This window comes from Parasteatoda tepidariorum, chromosome 8 (assembly GCF_043381705.1).
Source record: "Parasteatoda tepidariorum isolate YZ-2023 chromosome 8, CAS_Ptep_4.0, whole genome shotgun sequence".
Taxonomy (NCBI): Eukaryota; Metazoa; Arthropoda; class Arachnida; order Araneae; family Theridiidae; genus Parasteatoda; species Parasteatoda tepidariorum.
Genome location: NC_092211.1, coordinates 12,660,425 through 12,683,359, shown reverse-complemented (window position 1 = coordinate 12,683,359; position 22,935 = coordinate 12,660,425). Strand labels below are relative to the sequence as shown.

Here is a 22,935-nt window from a genome sequence, read left to right as displayed (position 1 = left end):
GTAGACTGATCCAAGTGGTCACCCACCCGCACACTGTCCGTAGCCAGTGATGCTTGACTTCAGTGATCTGCTGGGAACCGTGTCTTAACGATCAGTCCACTGCGGGACAAGTCAGAGTTGAAGCAAGAAAAAAAAAATGATGCCAAGCCCTAAACTTACCCTGGCTGAAAAAGACAAAGCTAAAGAGCCTAGACGGGAATACCTTAAGCATTACACACAAACGGAAAAACGAAAGGATTCCGTTCGCAAACGCAAGCATGAAGCCCGTGCCTCACAAAAGTACCAAAGCGGATGAAAGAATTTAACCAGACCGAAGAGCGAATGGTGACTCTCCGAACCCCTTTCATGCAAATACGAGAACTGGGTGTTGATCACCAGTTGGGGATAAAAGGATCCATCGTCAACGAACTCAATGACTTACACAAGACCTAGACAGTTTTTAATTTTATTTAATATTGCTCAAGAAAAGGTTATCAAAAATTCTAACGTAAGCACCAGAAGAAATATCTTTAGTAAGTCAGATCTATCGCTATTGTGGCCCGAACTACCCTTTTATGTACTAAAACAAAAGACGATGAATTTAAAAATAAACGTAAAAAAGACCAAGTATATACCATTTTTAAATTCAGATCTCCAAATTTGTCATTTAGAAATTCATAAATACAAATTTGAAAAAAGTAGATTGCTTCACCTATTTAAGAGCAGACTTCAATAACAATGACCTTACTACACTAAAGCATAAACGAATCACAAATGCTAATAGATGCTTTTCGCAGTATGAAAAAATATAAGAGATCAAACTTTCTAAAATTAAGAACTAAATTAATTTTATGTAAAACTCTTGACTTATGCTTCTGAGACCTGGAGATTGATTTCGAAAGACAAGGAGGCGATTGCAATTTTTGAAAGAAGGGTGCTAATCTGGGGGTGGAATTCAGGTAAACGGCTCGTGGTGAACAACTCAAAGCTGGATAAAATCGTAAGGAAGCCTGATGTTATCAAGTACATGAAAATACAAAGGCTGAAATGGGCTGGACATATAATCAGAATACAGGAAGGCCGAAGCACACAAGAAAATATTCTTATCAAATACCTATGGGAACAGGACGAAGAGAAAGACCATGTCTTAGGTGGATTTAAGGTGTTGGAAAGGACATTAATACTTTGAAAATCAAAAACCGGAGGACAGTCGCCAAAGAGCTGCAGTTGGAAACTTCTTTAGAAGGCCAGGGCACCCCCAGGACTGTCACACCAGTGCAGAAGAATTATTAATGATTTAGTTTTTTTTTCCTTTCTAAAAACAAAATTTTAAAAAAGTAAAAAATTTAACCTTTTCAAAAAGTTAAAAGCCTTACTTTTTTATATCTTATATCCGTCGTTGAACAACCGACCCAATTTTCGGGTTTACGACTACTAATGTACAACTCCGTAGCCTTGTAATTTTGAACCCATCCAGAAGACAAGGAAACTTTTGGATCAGTACCCTCAGAAGTAGTGACTTGTTATGGGAAAATGGAGGACCTTGCGACACGACAGATTTAACGTGCATCAGTCACCATTTACTACACAGGGAGTCTTTACCGGCGGGGATAGAATCCACGAACTCTTGGGCATGGGTTCAGTGCCCTATTCCGTCTCCCCCTCCCCCCTTATGTAAGGTCCTGCATGCTGCTATTGACATTTCCTTAAAATTAAAAAGTTCTCGCTGTTTTACGAAGCTCTGTGATCAAGGAAAATAAATAAGTCGTAGTTTAAGTGCCTTACACTTGCAGCAATGCAATGATTTTAAACTATATATTATAATCTTGCCATGAAGAATTAGCTGGGCTTTAGGACAGACAAATAACTTAAATATTTTAAAAGTTATTAAACTTTTTAAAAAATCGTTAACTTAGGTGAAAATTATCAAAATCACCGTTTAATTCTCATTTTTTTTTTTTTTGGCAAATTTTCATGAGCCTAAGTAATGTTGCATTAGAGTAAGTTTTTGAATATTAAAAAATTAGACCACAAATGTTTTTCATTTTGACNGGAGAGGGTCTCCCTTGGTATTCTAAGAGCTGGAAGCTCTTACTGGAAAACAATGCCTATTTCTTTTGTTTTTAAATAAAGTTAAGTTTTATTGTTTTAAAAATCTGGTCTGCTTATTTATTGGAAAGGAAAGGCATTACAGAGACCATGAACGATCTCCTGCCCACGGACCTGAATTAATGTACCTACTGCAGGTGACTTGCATTTTTTCACGATATTTCGCGTTATACAATGAGCTGTAGCCGAAATCTATAGATTTGACACGATTTATTGACTTAACGGACATCAATATGAATGGTAAAATCAAGTAAAATTGAACCACTATATTGACCAGTACAAAAAAGTTTATTGACATTAACTTACTTACTCCTGATACAGCATTAATTTTTTAAACGTTCTTGAAAGAAAAAAATCTTAACTAGAATTCACAATAAAACGAACATCGATGAATAATAAAGCGCACATATCACTATCCGTCAAATTGACAACACTGCCAACCTACAGAAAGAATTTAGGGGAATTCCCTAGGCATAACTTTTGAATTTCTCTCAACTGAGTTGTCATGATTAAAGTGGGGTTGCAACCTGTCATATTTAGTTTGAAAATGGGAGAAATTTCCAAAAGTTCAGTTCGATCGAGAATTCTGGTAAGGATTCGAGGGCCCCCTGAGCTTGAGGGCCCCGGGGCATTGCCCCGCCTAGCCCCTAGGTAGCTACGCCACTGCTTACACTTGCAGCAATGCAATGATTTTAAACTATATATTATAATCTTGCCATAAAGAATTAGCTGGGCTTTCGAACAGACAAATAACTTAAATATATTAAAAGTTATTAAACTTTTTAAAAAATCGTTCACCTAGATGAAAATGATCAAAATCACCGTTTAATTCACATTTTTTTGCAAATTTTCATGAGCCTAAGTAATGTTGCATTAGAGTATGTTTTTAAATATTAAAAAATTAGACCACAAATGTTTTTCATTTTGACAAAACTGTGGCTTTTCTCCATGTTGACGTTTTGCGCCATTTTCAAAATAAGCGTAGACAGCGCTGGCTTTAGATAGAATAAACTTACAGTCACGAGTAACAGCTACAAACTCACATCAGTTCATTTCATACTACAGCGGAACCTTCGATTAACAACCTTATCTAACTAGGCGATTTAAACTAAGATAAATTCTAAGAAGAATGATTTTTTTATATTTAATTACTATTATTTTTTTTTTTTGTAGCAACTACACTTAGACATGTTTATATAAGTTTCATAAAAAAAGAATTGAAAATTTAATGATATTAAATAATCTGATCGCCCCAGGTTCCCAAAAGATCCATTAAAACCTCAGAAACAGTGATGAATCATGAATAAATGTTCTTCTCTTTTAGAATATTCTCTCCTTATTCAAGTGTCTTAAAGCTTTTATAATTTTAAACTATTTTTCCCCTTTATCCTTCCTTGTAATTTTGAATTAAAATACTTTTAAAGTAAAATTTTTTCCATTAAATTTCTTTATTTTATTTGATAGTAAGAATTGAAATTCCGTTTTGTTTAAATTTCTTTGTTTAATTTAAATATTTGCAATAACTGATTGGAGTCCTGTTACAATTTCTGTAATAGTGATTCATACCTGCAGTAGAGTAGGGATCGAAAAATGTCCCCATAAATCAGTTTTCAAGAAAACCAATTTTTAAAAAACATAATTTTTTTCATATAATTTTAGAAAGCCCAGTAAATTACAAGAATATGATGCTGAAGCCCTACTTTCAATTGAAATTTAATGTTCATGCGTAATTTCTGTAATATTTCATGCTCTAAAAAGTTTTGGAGAAGTTGCTTAGTATCGCCCTCTTGTGACCAGTTTTAACAATAAAACTTTAAAAAAAAGTATGATAAGAATCATTAATACTTATATGTTCTTTTATTATTTATTCATATTTTTTTTTTTTTAAATGTTAATGGTGCTTTCAAAATACATAAATATGTAACATAATAAAAATAAAAAGAAATTTGAGAATATGAAAAACAAAGGGAAGTTAGAATATTTTAAACACTGGACAATTTGACTTTAGGTGCTCAGGAAAAAAATTAAATCTCCACAGACATTTTGTTTTTGGAGGGGGATTAATTTTTAAAAGTACTTTATACAATTTTATCATAAATTACATTATATAAGAAATATTTTTGATTATTTAAGGGGTCATTTGTAGAAGAAGAAAAAAAAAATTATAGCACTTAAAAAAAAATTTTTTTTTGGACAAATTTCTTATATTATTAGCGCTCTACAAAAAAATAGCAAATAAGAGAAACACACGTAAAACTTGTTTTTTAGTTTTAAGAGAACTGGAGGATTTTTTTTGGGTGACAATTTATCTTTCAAAAAAGAAATTTTTTTTTTGAGGTGGGGGGGGGGATATACTTTTTGGATTTTTGTTTTGGATTAGCCATGCTCATTTTGACTTCAGCTCAAAATTTAAATAATAAGAGAAATATATTTATAACTAGAGCATTTGTGAAACTTAAACATTAATTTTAATTTTTTTTGTGGGGTAAAGATGGATATTTTCAAAAACATATATATATTTTTTTGGTTATTTTTATTACATCTTTATTACATTCAAAACAGAAGTTGGAATTTTTTTTTTTTTTTTAAAAAAAAGTGAAAATTATGCTCGCAACGTATCTTTATTTTTTGCGACTGTAGTGTTAACAAGTTTTCTTTTAATGATTATATTAATGTTTAAATTTTGGTATTAAAATAATTAGCTTGGTGCCAGTTTGCGAAGAATTTGAAAGTAATGCCGACATTGATGACTTAATGGATCTTAATTGGGTCAAAAGAATAAGATTTTTCTGAACATAATGAAGAGGAAGAATTCGAAGCAAAGCTGAGAGGCCCGTGGATTTTGAAAAGTCTTATGCGTACAACCACTTTATTTAATCACCGATTGTCTTGTTCCCAAATTTTTATTAAAGAGGAAGAATTCGAAGCAAAGCTGAGAGGCCCGTGGATTTTGAAAAGTCTTATGCGTACAACCACTTTATTTAATCACCGATTGTCTTGTTCCCAAATTTTTATTTTATTTCCTTTCTGGATTTTTATCAACTGCAAACAGCTCGTTAAAAGGTGAGAAGAGGTTTGTTTGTTTGAGATGCTTATTTTTTCTTCTTTCTAATTTAACTTTCATCTCTTAAAGTAAATGATTGATAGCAAGCATCGTCTTTTAGTGCATTTTGACTACAACGTGAGGTTGTATCGTCAAAACGAGCTCTCTAAATAAAACTAAATATTTTGAATAAATTTCACAATATTAACACAAAAACTTTGAATAAATTTTAATTTACTAAGCTGTTTTGCTAAAATTTTGGTTTTGATATTTTTTTGCGTTACTTTATTTGATCTTTTCCACATTTGACGCAATGTACAAAAGTGGGGGTAAATAGAGGTGGTCCTTCCTGGAGCTTTCTCTGTATAATTTTTTTTAAAAAGAACACATCACAACTTTGTATGCCAGTTTTGCATAGCAATCTTTTTTTTTTTCTAATTCTTTTCATAATTTTTCGTCTTTTAACAATCCTTTTTTACAGATACAGCAAAAAAATTGTTTTTGAAAAAGTATTTTCGTTGTTTAAGGAAATGGGACGGGGCGGATTATGATTCTTATTTTTTATGCCTTGTATGCCACAATTTTTACTATACAAAAAACTTTCGCGACTATGTTTAGTAGTGCCCTCTTATGGTCAATTTTGGAAGTAGAACAATATGTTATAGATAAAACTTGTATAGATATTATCCATTCTCCTATTTGTTACAAAGTTGAATAGTGCATTTCAAATATATAGATATGTATATACTATTACTATTAAGCTTATCTTTATTGCAGAGTTTTGAATTGTTTTAGTTCTTGTGTTTTACTATTTTCAGAGGCGCCGCAAACTTATATTTTTGGGAGCATTCATTGGGAGCGGGATTTTAAATCTTGATGTCAAATAAAAAATAATTTCTATGTAATTGTAGCCAAATAAAAAAGGGAATGAATATTTAACATTGATTAAATAATTTTCCTGTTACAAATCGGAATATGAAACGAAACTGTTGCTCATTAACAGTATGTGTTTAAAAAAAATTAGAAAAAAACACAATTTTTCTAACAAACGATCCTTCAAGTGTGCCATTTTTGAATTACTTTTTAGATAATCAATTTTCTACCTTTTGCTTTCGTCTTCGTAGTTCATTCATTTGTAAGGACCAAAATTGGGATTTTTCTTTTCAGTATCCTGTTCTGAAAGTTACATTTTTCTCAGATTTGCGTAAAAAAAAAAGTCGGTGTCACCCAGGAATGAGAATTAAGAAAGAAAAAAAAGAGGGTGCTGATAAGGGTGGAATTAATGTCTCGTTAACGAGATTTAATATGAGTAATGAAATTTAAATTTTAGATTGGCAGAAATTCAAAAAATTTTCAAAAAATTCCGCAAATTGGCTGAAGAATCACGTACATGATAAAGTTATAAATAGTAAAACATTTTTAATTATTTATCAAAGAAAAAAAAATCCTCAAAGCGTCAGAACAAACTTGAACGATAAATGGATTCAAGGAATGGAAGAGGGGGAAAGGACATAATTTTATAAATATAGAAGAAAATATATAATAAACCATAGCCTTTCAAAGAGGTCGAAGGGCTTTCTATCAGAGGGCGTAGCCAGATTTTTCAACAAAAAATAAGCACCTTTTAGGTACTTTTTAAGCACTAAAAAATGTTTATAATCACTTTCCAAAAAAAAAAAAAAAAAAANAAAAAAAAAAAAAAAAAAAAAAAAATCATAATCAGGATCTGTGCAGTAAAAAAATGTTTTTCTATTGTTTAAAGTTCGTAATTTATAAACATAAAATCAATAAAATTCGAAAACATTTTCATAAACTTTACATAATCATGATAAAAAAAAAACTATGAATGTTGCAGAGAAAATCGTGAAAATAATGCATTTTTTTTGTAATTTGGATAGACAATCGACACGGCAAAGAAAAAAAAATCTCTTTTTAAAAGATAGAAAATTAAGCACTTTTTACTAACTCTGAATAAAAAAGAGCACATTTAAGGGCTTTTAAAAAACGTAAACAAAAATAAGCACTTTTCATGTGGCACTAGTTCAGCAGGGTTATAATGGACCAAATTTTGATGCAAGCGAATTATTAAGTGGATGGTATTTCAATTGTTCAGCAATAAATTTCCGTCTAAAAGTTGGTATAATGGATGATAAAATAATTTTAATTATGAAAATTAATGAATAATACAAATTAGTAAAACTAATAAAAATCAAAGAAAAAAACCCCAGCTTTTTTTTTAAAATTCCCTGATTTTTGTTCAAATTTCTCTGATTTCCCCAGTACAAAAAAAGTACCAGATAATTCCAGGTTTCTGTTAAAACCGGGTAATCACCCTGTTTTAACACAATATTAATACAAAACTCAACTGTGAGTTATTAACTGTATTTTTTAGTTTTATTTCTAATTTTTGGTATTGTAAAAAGTAATTAAAAAAGACATTTTAAGATTCCTAAAATCTCTTATAATTCACTTAATATCAATGTCCTAAATTTAACAAAACATTGAACTCTATCTAAACACTAAGTAAAATTAAAATCGTTTGCGCAGTATCATGTAAATTCGATAAAAATTTTAAAGTCAATGGAGGTAACCGTTGAGAAATGTAGTAGTAAATTGGCTTAATTTGAAATCTCCCCGCTAGAGGGCTGATATTCTGTGCAGTAGAATCAGTCTACCATTGAACCACCAAATACTAAGCATCGGCTTGTATTGATACGTTTAACTTTTATATAATCTGAAGAGTTCAATCCTTAAAATATGGAACTTGTTTTGTTAAAATAAATATTTGTTTTCGATATTGATTGCCCTTCCCTTTTTGTTTAGTAACCTCTAATAACGACCAATCTGTGGAACGGAAAGTGGTCGTTCCCGAGAGGTTTCAAGGTATTTTTATTTTGAAAAGTTCGGTTTTCAATGTTGATGTTTGAAGGAATTTAATTTTATGCAAATAGTATATGACTAAGTTAACTGATAAAAAAAAGAATTCAGATAATTAAAAAAGAATTATAATCATTGAAACAGGGTGCGTAGCCAAACCTTTCAACAAAAAAGAAGCACCTTTTAAGTACTAAAAGAATATTTTTAAGCACTATATACATTAACAAAATAGTTTTCAGACTTTATATGATAATAAAATAACTAGTTTCTGATACAGAACTCTTTTTCTTGTTCATATTAGCCACAATAAAGAGATCGAGAGATAATTCGGTTCAATTTCAGAGGGTGGAAAAATGAAGCCTGAAATTGAGAATATCTTACAAAATACAGCAGAGTTGCACAGGAGAGTGCAAGAAGCTCACCGAACACAGCTCAGTACACGTATATGCGGACCCGCAAGTATTTCATCAAACGTGTAAAATGTTTGGCGCTTGCGCTTTCATACGAAACTGACCGACAGTACGCTGAAGTGCATTGTGAAAACGTTGAATAGAACAACGCGAAAACCACGCTTTTGTACAAATACGGCGAAAATCGACATGGTAGAGAAAAAAAATTTCAGTTTCGAAGTGGGAAAACTGAGCACTTTTTAAAAGCACTTAAAGGGCTTTTAAAAAACGAAAATAAGCACTTTATAAAAACGCTATACACCATGTTAAATGAATTTAATGCAAATAAATCGCTAAGTTGACTGAGAAATGGAGCCGTCTAAAACACTTACGTGTACATTAAAATTATCATTATTGTCGTCAACATATCTAAATTACTTGGGCACTGAGCCCTTCATTTAAAAAATTTGCGCACCCTAGTATATGAATTTCGATAAAAAATATCTTTATATTTTACAAAATATTTTTCAATTCACTTTAAAAATAATCCTTAATTGAACTTAGAATATAAATACTTGAAGATAGTCAGTTATTTCCTTGTATTATTAAGATATATTTCATTTCAATATTTTTACACAGTAAGTGTATACAATGTTCCAATTTATTACTTTTTGCAAATTCCACTTTTTCATCACGATTATTAATTCATATTCAATTAAAATTTATAAAAATTATAAATTCCCGAATGTCTCTTCTTAGTGTTGTCTCATATTATAATTTAAAAAAAATTGTGTTATGTCTAAGATAGGGCGTACCTAAGTCTACATACGCCACTGCCAATGTACTGCCGCGCAATTGAAAAATCAACGTAAGCGACAAAAAATTCAAAATTGAGATTTTTAAATATTTGGTATCTTTATATGGTAAGTTACATATTGTAAAAAAAAAAAAATTAAATAAATTTTTCTATATCTGTTTTTTGAAATTCTATTTTAGCGTTCATTCACAGGGCTAAAGAGAATAGAAGGGCTAGTTCACTCCGCTCTTAGAGCTGAAGCTACGATTTCCCTCCTCATGACGTCACTGTGTCCACAGATCTCGGAGATCGCAAGCAAAGATATTTGATAACTTTGCATGTTTCGCTTTGTAAAAATAAGTTAGTCTTTTTCTGGTTATTAGCTTTCAAACTTTACATAATTAACACATTATTTACGTTCATAAACATAGTTCAAAAAAACTTTTTTGGCCTTTTAAACTTAGAAAAATGTTTTACTAGTTGGCGAAAATGACACTATGAATACTTTATTTTAAAAAGTTCTGTTTTAACTTTAATTATTAAGAAAAATGAAAGCATATATCGACACTTTTTTTATCTACATATTCCTTTATAACAATAAGTTGAGCTAAATTTAGAATCTCTAATTTTAAAATATGCCGTTAATAGCAATTTGTTCATACTTAATCATTAGGAAACATCAACCTTAAACGCTAATTACTGAAACAAAATAATAATTTAGGTTCATAATGACATTAGAAATTTTACAATTGCTTATGGATGTCTAAAATTACGATGATATAATTTATAGATATTTAAATTTACGAGAATATAATTTTTAAAAAAATTANCTTAAACGCTAATTACTGAAACAAAATAATAATTTAGGTTCATAATGACATTAAAAATTTTACAATTGCTTATGGATGTTTAAAATGATATAATTTATAGATATTTAAATTTACGAGAATATAATTTTTAAAGAAATCATAAATATTTAGAATAACTACATTAACAATATGTTATGAAATTAGGAGAATTTCAACTATACACTATATATTTTATTTATACTTTTTATTTACATTTTAATTTTCAGTGAGTTTATCTATTTTTTAATTTTTTTCACTTGCCTTTCTTTTTGAAGTAACGAGGCGGTTTCTGTTTAGATCATTAATTTTTTATAAAAGTTCTTAACGACAGAATAAACGTATTGCTGTTTTATATTAACTGTGTCATTTCGGAATCCATTCTTTACATAGCTGTTCATTTACTTTAGGGAACACGCGGAAAATTATATTTTTTCCTTTTGTTTCTCTATCAGAATTTTTTCAAGTTGCAATCGCGCAAACTGGCATTTCGATAATAGTTTTAAATTTTTGTAAATTCACTGCAAAAACTGAGGAGAGTCATTATAGAAAATAACAAATGTCTTAGAATATCTCGCAAAAAGAAATGCTCCAATATTAGTTAGAGCTAGTAAGGCCGAACGCTCCGTTCTTGAAGTAAAAGTGCGAGCTTTGCGCCAAAGTGACGTCACTAGAGAAAATCGGAGGATTGGCGCGGCAAGAGCTACTTCAAAGGAGTGAACCAACCCTTCTATTCTCTTTAGCCCTGGTTCATTCATAGCAGGAGATAAATTGTCAAGCCATTTTTCTCGGAATCAATCATGAGGCACTTACGTGAGGCCCAACACTAGGGGGGGGGGGGGGGGNGGGGGGGGGGGGGGGGCAGCTTTCTTTTCCTCTTTTATTCATCCGGGGAGTGAAGAATATATTCTTGTAGACATGAAACAGAGCAATCTTCTTCAAAGAAGTTAGTAAAAAAATATCACTGCAAAAATCACGGGATTCTAGAGATTGGAAACGAGAAAAAAACATCACCCGAATTCCGGTGTACCCCTGAACTGCAATGCTGGTGACCTGAAATTTTTATTTTATAAGTTCTACCGTGATCCTATTAATATAAGTAATCAAGATAAAAATAAAAGTGATATCGCGAAAGAGTGCAAGGAACGAACTTATCTTTAGTTTCTTTCGATGAGGTAGAGATTCTTCAGGCATATTCTATCAGAGATGGGTAGAGTTTTCCCCCCAAAATAGGGGTACCACTGTGCGACAGGCCAAACTGCAATAAGTAAATAATATTTACGTATTTTAGTTTCTAACCGATGTTGAACAGTCGATCCAATTTAGGATTTACGACTACTAATATCCAGAACACAAAGGAACTCCTGGTACAAGTATTTTGTTTTGTAACCGTCGTTGAACAGCCGACCCAATTTCATGGGTTTACGACTACTAATGTTCAACTCCGTAGCCTTGTCATTTTGAACCAATCCAGAAGACAAGGAAACTTCTGGATCAGTACCCCCAGAGGTATTGATTTGTTATGGGAACATGAAGGACTTTGAGACTCGACAGATTTAACGTGCATCAGTCACCATTTACTACACGGGGAGTCTTTGGCCGGCGAGGATCGAACCCACGACCTCTTGGACATGGGCCCAGCACCCTACCGACCAGGCTATCCCGGCCTTGGTACAAGTATTGCGAGAAATTTGCTTTCGTGGAGGACTTTTTGATGGAACTAACCCGCATTTGTATTACATGGAGAGGAAAACCTCTTAAGGTTAGCCTGACGGCAAGAGAACTCTAACCCATGATCCGTCTACCACTGGTAATATTTTGCGTTAGCACTGTGGTCGGGGCAAGGCAATTCGAACCAGTTTCACCTCATTGGAAATGAAACGCTCTATCCCCTGAGTCAACACGGCTCTGTTTACTTATTAAACATTAATGTCTTACAAAATGCTTATAAAAGCACATTTATATACTTTTTTTTATAGGTAAGAGAAAATTATCGAACTGTGATGGTTCAGAGGTTAAAGACTGAGTCTTCGTTCCTCGATAACCCACACAGCTTCAGATCAATGGGTACAAGCTTGAGTGGGAAGTAATTGCGGCTTGCGCACATTGCAACATTGACCACAATAGAAGATTGTGGTGCCTTAGCTGGCTGTTGCGGAAATGATTTTCTTTAAGCGAATAATTCCACAAACAAGGTGAAGATAATTTGGGTCATAAAATAAACATTCAATGACAAAAATTGCAATTCGAAAAAACGAGAAATCGAACCTCAGCTCAAACAGTGGTAAACGAAGATTCTACCCGCCACACTAGTTGGATGGCCATAGCTGTAAGAAAGCTATTGATTATGAAGGGCAACAAATTTAAAAAGCTTATGCTCGCCTCCCAAGAAGACCCACGTTCGAATATTTGCGATGGCTGGTTGATTCGAATTCAGCTCCCAGTTAACACCAACCAAGTTGCTAATGTCACACTATAGGCTATTGGCGACGGTCTGGGAAACATCCCTGAGAAAGACCCCGAAGATAAGCCATCGCAATTTTGATCCTTTGTAGAAGTGCTTGGAGTCAGTCGCAATATAGAGGGCTTTGGCAAACGTGCAAAGCATATAATGAGTGGGGTGTGCGGGTGAGTGACCACTTGGATCAGTCTGCGTAGGGACCGAGGGTGTGCGGCATTGTTCCTCGTTAAACTGTTCTACCGTAGCGAGCTCAACTTCGCATGCAGGTCGTCTGGCTACCGAAGCGGGAGTGCCATCAAAATTGTGATGGCATCTCTTCGGATCTTCCTCAGGGATGTTTCCCAGACCGTCGCCAACAGCGCATTGTGCACGTGTCTAGTGCGACGTAAATGAACTACTACAAAAATGAATGGGATGGATCTCAGCTTTGGTAGTCACCAGGACGACACGCGAAATAGAACGATGTCCGATACAGTGCACCCTCAGTTCCTTCGCAGACAGCGACTTTCCTATCCAGCTGCGTTTAACGACCCGCTCACCTGTTTGGCATTTAAAAAAAAAAACTTGACTCAGAACTCTTTCTTTTTTTTTTTTAAAGTTCAGGTAACAAATAAAAATAAAATAAAAGCTTTTATTATAATTGCGAATAACAACCAAAAGAAAAATCTTCAAAAAAGAGATCGAATCGCTGGATTGTAAATTAGATCGCATGCGAATCAAAGTGATCAATGTATTATACAAAAGCACGCTTTTGTATAATACATGGTGAAAATTGACATGGTAAAGAAGAAAAAATCTCATTTTCGAAAAGAGAAAATTAAGCATTTTTTTTAAAAACACTCAATGAAAAAAAAGCACTTCAACAAAGCGAGAATAAGCACCTTTTACCTATTTTTAAAAATGCTACGAACCATGTCTCCCAAATAAATATTCTCTTTTGTACGTGTGAAACGGAGGGAGTGAAAAAAATGGAGGGAGTCATGAGTTTATAAAAAGGTATATTTTAGCTCTCCATTTCACATACAGTCAAGTCATATCTAAAATGAATTCAAAATAAATACAAAATTAAAATTCATATTGGATGTTAATACACATGCCTTTCATGAAGTTGTCACCAAAGTAAACACACAATCCATATTTACTATTAAATTTTATTTTTGGAATGTCACCCCATTACAAGAATTTTATAATCAACAGTTTGTAATTAGTACTTCCTAGATTTTGAGCTCTACAAAAATCCCCTCCCAAACTTTTTTTTTTTGTTTTTAAATTTATTTAAATTAATCTTTACAGCATTTCAATAACAATTTTTTAAAAGACACATTTCACACTTTTTAAACTATATGAACATATATACTAAAGGTCTGAACAGGTCGTCATGAAATACGGACCCTATCTTTTATAATAAATATTAATAATAATAATAATCTGCATATAGAATCATTTTGGTATTTAGCCAGACTAGAAGAAATCATTAGGTTGGTGCAAAACAAGTATTACATTGCATACAATAAGAGTATAGTTTGTCTACTGTAAGAACTCCCCCAGCTACAAAATCTGAGACCGTCTGTTGCTATGGAAACAAGAATAGCGCATTTCAGGGAGGGTAGCTTCTCTTTACTTAACACAACAGACGGAAGAAAAAGATTCCCTTTCTCTCTCCGACATGAGCCAAAACCTGTCCTAAACTATTTGCAATAGTTATACCTCGTTACCAAAGTCATCGCCATATGTCCAGACGAATGACTAGGGGAGTTCTTACTTTGGACAAACTATAGATAACTTTTAAAAATAATAAGACTATGGAACTGCAATTGATTATTGGATCTCATGTTGCAGTTTAACAGGGCATTTTAAAAATCAGTTTTATGAAAAAGAGATTCATTTATTGAAAAAGACAACCTCCACAAAAAAAATCCTACAAAATGCATCATTAAATTTTTCAGAACACAAGAATGAAATGTACGGATAAAATTTAAATTATGAAACATTTTAATACAGTATAGTTATGAAGGAAACTATTGGAAACATCAGATAATTAAAATTTAGCTATTTGCGAACATTCACTTTTTTAAAAAGAAATCAACGGATGTAGTTTTTAAACTTTGCTGTGTCAAAATCTCTTCCGTACTTAGTGATACTTTTATGTTAGGTCTTTCATGTACTGAAAAAAATACATACATTTAATAAATAAATTTTGATAAAATTAACAAATTGTAACTTCTGTTTCACTCATAGATATGCAGTACAGCAAACAATAAGAAAAATGGCAGAACATAGATTTAATAGAACAAAAAATGGGGCTCTTACTCCAATTTTCAAACTAAAAATAAGCACTTTTAAAGAGTTGACTTATAAAAGTAAAATATTAAAAAAGTTGTATTTCACAGTTTAATACATTATTTTCAACCAAGAGGTATTTTTATAATTCAGTAAAACTAACAGGAAGAATACAATGTTGAAAATTCAACATTAATAATTTTTAAAATATACAAGAAGTAATGCCATACAAATATTTTCAAAATAAGCCCAATCCCATTTTTAAAACATCAGCAGTTAAAATATGGGTAAGTATAAGCACACACATCTACATTAAAAGATTGTTGATCGAGCAAACTCGTTCTCAATTTATTGCCAATTTTAATTTGTATGGGGCTTTATTTGCGATCTGGTGCTAGAATGAAATCAGATGGTGAAATAAAATTCATGTAGAAATTAGTACTTTTTAAGACTTGTGTAGAAGCTGGAAAGAAAAAAAAAAAGGCATAAAATAGACAAAAAATTAGTAATGACTACTTTATTTAATTTTAAACTCGTCCAATGTTACTGCGATTAGGACCCTCTCTCTGAAACACTTAAAAAAAAAAAACATGCTAATTATTTTAAAAATAAACAGTGTGCACATAATCGTTTAAATCTTTTTTTCAGCGAATGAATTTCAACTAAAATATCATATTTCTATAGATAGGAAAAAAATAGGAAATTTAGGCTACTAGGCAGTTGTAAAACAGGCCAAGAGTGGCAAACTTTATCTCAAATATGGTTAACATTACAAGGTTCATCTCTAAAATGGAGAAATTTTTTAAGAAATAAGAGTGAAATAAATTTTCAGAACGTCATAAAATATTGCAAATTTATTTAAAAAAAATTTAATAATAAAGTGCAAAGGGGGTGCAATTTTGCTGAAAAAACATTTACAGAACTTTTTAAAATCGCCCTTTTGTTATAATTAATCATCCTGTGGCGAGCATTAATAATGATTGAGTAATATCTTTATTGTTCATCATTAACCTGTAAAATAATGTTTTTTTTAAAAATTTATTTTTAAGATGTAATTTTTTTTTAAAAAAAAGGCAGTTTTTCATACACTCACACTTAAATAGCATTCAACAATTTTTACCAACCACAAATTTTTTTCTTCCTCCTGATACGAAAAAATTAAAGAGATAATCCAAAAAATACATTTTAGAATTCGGAAGACACATACATGACAAATGATTGACAGACATATTTTATTATAAATATATTCTTTCTTAAACTTTAAATCATATAAAACTTTTATTGACAGAGTCCTCAATTTATGCGTATTTTGTGCAACGCACCTGCCATTGTTTTCAGGAACTTTTTATACACAATTTTTAATAATGAGATTTGTTATATTGGCTATTAGTTTATCAAATTACAGTATTGATTATATTAATGAATGTTTCTTCATGTATCATTGTATATTATGTACACATATAAAATCAATGCATATATTTAATTGAAGAGGAATTCCCTGCATTTTCCCAGTTCGTTAAGGGAAAAAAAAAATCTAAATTCCCTGTTATTTTAGGGATTATTAAATTCCCTGTATTTTCCAGGTTTTTCCCTATTCTCCCTGTGGAGTGGTAACCCTAAAATTCATAATTCAAGTAAAACAAATGAGTCATTCCTAAGTTGCACAGAATTTCGTCTCCGTAAAAAGTTTTATTGTAATCTAGAGTTAAAAACATGATCCACAAAAATATGCATTTGAAGTAAAGTGAAATTGTATCGTGTCAGAAAGTTAGCACATTCAAATGTCTTTCCTATTTTTAGGAAATCTAATTTACAGAACTCACGAAATTTGGAGATTAAATAAGGAGACAAACTCTAGAAAACAAAGCTGCCAAAATAAAGAGGAAAAAAAAAAACATTAAATTTAAAAAAATATATAAATCATGTTGTTACTATACAATAACCTTTCAAAAATTTTAGACATAAGGAATTTCAGGGATTTTTTTAGTCTATAAAATGTAAAAACTCAGTAGGATATAAATAATTACAAATCTGGAGAAAAAAAAATTCCCTGTGTAACATATTATACACAATATACTTAGAGGAAATACAATTACTGTGCTTTTGCGTCAGCTATTATGTGCTAAGTATACTAATTTTAATAGCTGGAAAAACTTGGAGAAAAAAATGAATAGCTGAACATACTTAAATAAGGCTATAGTAAATAAAATATTTTAGTATAACTGAAATATCACCTTTAAATATCCCATATATTACACTTTGAGTGATCACCATTTTTTAAAAGACGGAAATAAGAATTAATTCTCCGTATTTTCCCAGTTCGTAGAGAAAAAATAAAAATTCCCTGTTATTTCAGGAGATTTTTAAATTCCCTATATTTTCCCTATGGAATGGCAACCCTATGTAAATGGACTGCAATACTTTCCAGTTACTATTGGCAAACTATAACGCAAAATTTTTTCATTATGTTCGTTACATTTTTTAATCATAATAAACACTAAATTCATTTTAGAATAAAAAGTTCTGAAAAAAAAAAAAAAACTGAGCATTTAAGATAAAGAAAAAAAAATTACATTCATTATAATGAATAAGGCTTACTTCATTATTCAGCAGTAATACATACATATTTAAATATTCAAGCAAGAAATGAAGTGGGCAAAAAATTTATTTTTATCCAAATTCTGTTAAGACACTTTTTCATTTTTAGAGAACACAAATCACGAGAATTATTGGTTTAGCCAGGAGAAATGGGCAACCATAATAAAAATAATTCCCCCATGTAATTATGTTTTTGAATTGAATAAATAGTTAAAAAGTTCATTATTATGAAAACAAAGCTTTGAAGACTATTAATTGCTAAAATAGGTTCCATTTTTTCTAAACTAAATATAAAAAGTTGTTTACAAATTAAAAGGTTAAGAAAAATGATACTACTTAAGAAAAAAATATGTAGAAGACTTTCAAAGCAATATTTTGCCAATTTTAGTCATTTAAATTAGCTTAACAATCACAAAAAGATTTAAATTTACATACATATTTATATGTAATAGGAATTCATGATTAAAGTACAAAATTTTTTCAAAGTAAAACTGCCAATTTTTTAAATATAAAATTTGGCAGAATATATTTTAAGTTCGCTTTCTCACTTTAAAAAATTAATTAACAAAATATAAAACAGATCAGAATAGTCTATTTCAGATTTTACATTGAAATCGACATTCACTTCTGTGGATGACTTTTTTTATTACAATTTCATTTTAGAAAACATGCTAGAATTTACGAGAACTGGGCTCTGAAAAATTATTAATGGCTTCACGTTATCTTATTATGCTCAATGCATAGTTTGTGAGGAACACTTGCTGTTATTAACAATTGAAACTAATACATTGCCAGCTATTACAAAAATATAAAGACAGATTTTTTACAGATATCATATTTCACTCACACAGAAAATTCAAGCCTCACAAAGTTTTGGCAACAAAATGACAATCAACATGCATTGGAAGTCTCATTTAAAAAAAAAAAAGCTTTGAAATAGGTAAGTGTTGCCAAAAAAAAAGAGAAACATATTTATCATAATTTAGTAGCCTTTATAAGTAGATGCTTTTTAGAAAAAAGATCCCAATTATTCAAAAAAAACTGCCAACTAATAACTTGGTCAACATCAGAAGTTATTAATTTATGTTAGTACTTAAAAAATCAGGATCGCCAATCTAATCTAGAAAATAAAATACCCTGTCTTCCTTGTACATACACTATGCACAATACAGTAAGAAGAAACACACAATCCCTGTGCGCTTGTGTGAGGTACATTGGGCTAAATATACTAGTTTGAATTGCTGGAAAAACTTAGAGAAAAAAAAAGGTACGTACATCTGAACATACTTAAAACAAATAATGCTATAGTAAATGAAATAGTTTAGTGTAGTTGAACTATCATCCTTAAATATTCCATAGATTGCATTTTGAGCAGTCACTATCTCTTAAAAGACAAAAATAAGAAACAAAATTTCCTGTATTTTCTCAATTCGTAATGAAAAACTCAAAATTCCCAGTTATTTTAGGCGATTTTTAAATTCCCTGAATTTTTCAGGTTTTCCCCTGTTTTCCCTGTTAAGGGGCAAACCCTGAAAATATAATAGATTGGAATTCAATTTAGTAGCACTGTAAAAATAACTAATTCCCAGCAACAAAAAAGAAATATATACCTAATAAAATGAGCAAATTAATTGAAAAATATGAATGTGTAATACCATTTCAAACTGGTAATATTTCCCCCTTCTTTTTGAATTAATGATGCATTAACACTTAATTTCTAAAACTTAGTTTAAAAAAAAAAAAAAAACTCTTCCAAGTTATGTACAATGAAATAAATGACATTCCTCACAAAGTAAAACACTGAATGCATGATAAGAACATAAAAGAGAATTACGAATCAATTTTTGTAAAATAAAAATTCCAGCTTAATCTATGAAATATTGAATAATTTATTTTGTCGCGGATATTCCAGAGCTGCAACATAACTAGTACAAAGTTTTCCGTTTTGAATTTTAAACATTCATCTCCAAGAGACAATGATATACTTCCAACTTTTATTATAACTTAGATTTGGAAGAAAAAATATTTTAACTTGAAGTTTTTGAAATTATAAATTATGCAATAACATTTATTAAGGTTATATATATTTAAATCTATGAACACTTACTTCTAAAAACTTGTGTTTTCTGTAAAAAAAATTATTACTATTTATACACTTTATTACAACAACAAAGTGCAAAATTTGGGTACCTCTCCCAAGTTATGCAATATGAAATAAATCACACTCATCACAAAGTAGAACACGCAATGAATTATAAAAACATTTATGATAAGATTTTCATCTCAATTTTTTTTTAAACAAATGTTTTAAATTAATCTGAGTTGTTTTAAGTATTGAGTAATTTTTGTTGTGGGAGTTTTTGGTCGCATTGTGTTTAATATACATATCCATGTGAACCAATAAATAGAAAAACAGTCATTTAAACGCTTTGTCAGGTTGAAAAACCACATTCTTTTAATGTAGATGATTTATAATGTTTTGATGCGTTTTTGTAATAAGTTGTTTTTGAACACAAAAATTATCCACTTTTTTGCAAGAAAAAAAAAAAAAAAAAAACAATTTAAGAGTTGGTCATTCATTTTTATAAAAGAAAAAACATTTTTAACTTATTTGAGTTTGACCATCTATGTTTACATATTTACTATGCTAATAAGTAATAAATGTTAATAGCTTAGAATTTGAAAAATAAAAGAGAAAAATTTATAAAGACTAAAAAATATGGAAATCCATTATTGTTAGACTTTAACGAATATGAAATTTATATTAGAATTTCAAATGTAAACACTATGTGGATCACTAGAAATGTTTTGCAAACATTCAGATGGCAGAATAGTTTGGAATCAGGCTACACTTGCACAATTATGAATAAATTCTGCAGGTTGTAAAAAACTAGAAGCAAACCATTCACTTAGATGTTTATGCAAAGCTATTACAAAATATGAAGGCTAAAATAAGAGAAATTTGTTAAAGAAAAAAAAAAGATTCACCGACAATAAAATCCAATTTTTTTTCTTTTCCTAATTTTCATATTTTTAAGTTAGCAATTCACTTACAAAAATAATTTAAATAGTTGAATGCAATTTAAATAACCATATAGATCACACACATAAAAACTGTTGCACCAACCTATAGAATTTCTTTTCTTTTTTTAAGGAAAGTTAAGCTCTTTTCAAACTTAATTAGCAAGAAAATAAAAGAAAAAACTAATTAGTTATTAAAAAATTATGTACACATATCTTTATTTAATTAAAAGCATTATACCTTTTAAAAACATGTTCTAAAACACCGAGTTGATTTTAATTAAATAACACTTTTACAATTTATTATAAAAGCATAACATGAAAAAAAGGGAGTAATGCCTGACTATACCAGAACAAAAATGTAACAACATATTTGGTTTGAGCTTGAACAGGCCTTGAATATATATATATGTATATAAATAATACAGAATACTTCATAGAAGGAATCTTTAGAAGCAAGATACATTTTTCAACATAATTTTTCACTAACCTTTAAAAAAAAAAGGGAATTAATATTAATAGAGGGATGCAAGCATTAATAATAATAAAAAACCATCCGTGACTGCAGATTATTTTATATAAAAATATATTAAAAATAGATAATTAAAAGCGAGTCACTTTTAACTGATTATAATGAACTTGATTAAATAGTTGTTCTACCAACACATTTAAAATACACAAAAATTAGAAACCTAATGTTAAAGAAGCCCTGAAATATATCTGCAACAAGGGAAGACAAATGCATACAAACAAAAACAGGAAAAAGAGGAGAAAAAAAAACAAATTTGATTTTTTAAGTAGACAGCAGCAGCAGATAACAAAGCACCCATAAATCTCTCTCTCTCTTTTTTTTTAAAATTTATTATAAAGACGTTCAATCTCATCATCAATTAATAACACAGCCAATTCCTGTCGAAAAACAATAAATACTATCCAAATATGATTTTTTTTCTTTCTACAACTTAAATATAAATCAACAATAATAAAACTATTCCAATCTAAAAAAATCAAAGGTTGACTAGACTAAAACTAACAAATGCAATAACCACCAAGAGAGAACTTCTGAAATATACAAACTATATATTTATGTATATATGTGTATATATATACATATACATGCACAGCACATGTACATATGTATATATAATAAAAACCGAATCAAAATAGGCTGCCGTAAATGCAATTACGGGACACACAGCATGTCCTGTCATTCTTTGAAGATAATACACATAATAATGGGTTTTGAAACATGAGAATAAGTGCAGCAATAAAAAGTCATAAAATGCATTAAAAATAAAAATCACATCACGGTTGTTTTGAAGGGGGGAAGAAGACTAAAATAATAATATATCCATTACCGCAGAATTTCTCTTTTCGTCTAAAAAGGGTTCCTCTATGTTATTTATGTGTGACAACACCCATGAGAAGAAGAAATGCAGAGAGAATGAAGAAATGGAAGCAACCGTGATACACAAAAAAGAGAGAGTAGTGGTTTGTTGTTGTTTGTGAAATCACAGTTTTAGGGGGGGAGGGATAGAGGGAGGTAAGGAGGGTAGGCAAAATGTTCCTCGGCTAATTTTTGGGCCGCCAGATGGCGCTATTAGCACACGGAATGATGCAGCAGAGCAGGTGGTGTTGTTTTATGGCCAATGATGATTTGAGAGAAAGAGGCAGTGTTTTCACTCCACAGTGTTGTAGTATTTATAATGTTCCACCTTTTTGCTGCATGCAATAACAGAAAAAAGAACAGAGTAATCTAACAGTGGTTCGATCACAAAAGTTCGTACTGGTGTAAGTGCATCCGTTGGATGATGTCTCGGCAGTCGTTGAATACCCGTCGAATGTTCTCAGTGTCTACAGCACATGTGAAGTGGGGGTAACAGTAGTGCTTCCCATCACCGCTCGCTGTGCTGATGCGCTAAAAAAAGAGGAGACAACACATACAAGTTTATTTTAAAGAAAAACATAAAATTCCCACTTATTTCATCATCAGGATGCATAGCCAAATCTTACAACAAAAAATAAGCACCTTTTAAATACTTTTTAGGCACTCTAAAGAATATTTTTAAGCACTATATACATCAGTGTTTCCCAAACTTATGACTTCTGCGTAACCTTTCAAAATTTTTCGTAACGCTGTGTACCACTAATAAAAAAAAATGAATATATTTTTTACTATAAAAAAAATAAAAATCACAACTGGCTGTTGATCCCACTAATTATTAACTGTTAGCTCTGCAAAAAATAGCCAATAGAAAAAGACGCAATCGTAAATTTTCATGGCTAGCTTTGTTTTTTAAATAAAATGTTTTGAAATTTTCGTTTGTTGCAAGATATTTCCCATAAGAACGTGTACCCCCGCTAAACTGTTCCCGTACCCCTGGGGTACACGTACTGATATACATTAGCAAAATGGAAAATAATTTTCAAAGACTTTACATGATCATGATAAAACAACTGGTTTCTGACAAAGAACTCTTTTCTTGATTATATTAGCCACCATAAAAAGATCGAGAAATTTTTCAGTTCGATTTCAG

General features: G+C 30.6%; 1 protein-coding gene across 2 annotated transcripts in view; it reads right to left on the bottom strand.

The window, feature by feature from the left end:
* Positions 1 to 20,512: 20,512 nt before the first annotated feature.
* LOC107439392 (G protein alpha s subunit) overlaps positions 20,513 to 22,935 on the bottom strand; it is a 42,947-nt gene continuing 40,524 nt past the window's right edge. For both annotated transcript variants that reach the window (XM_043042822.2, XM_071184385.1), the window contains exon 11: positions 20,513 to 22,316. In XM_043042822.2, the coding sequence (XP_042898756.1) occupies positions 22,170 to 22,316 (147 nt within the window). In that variant the 3' untranslated portion in view covers positions 20,513 to 22,169. The remainder of the gene's footprint in view (positions 22,317 to 22,935) is intronic.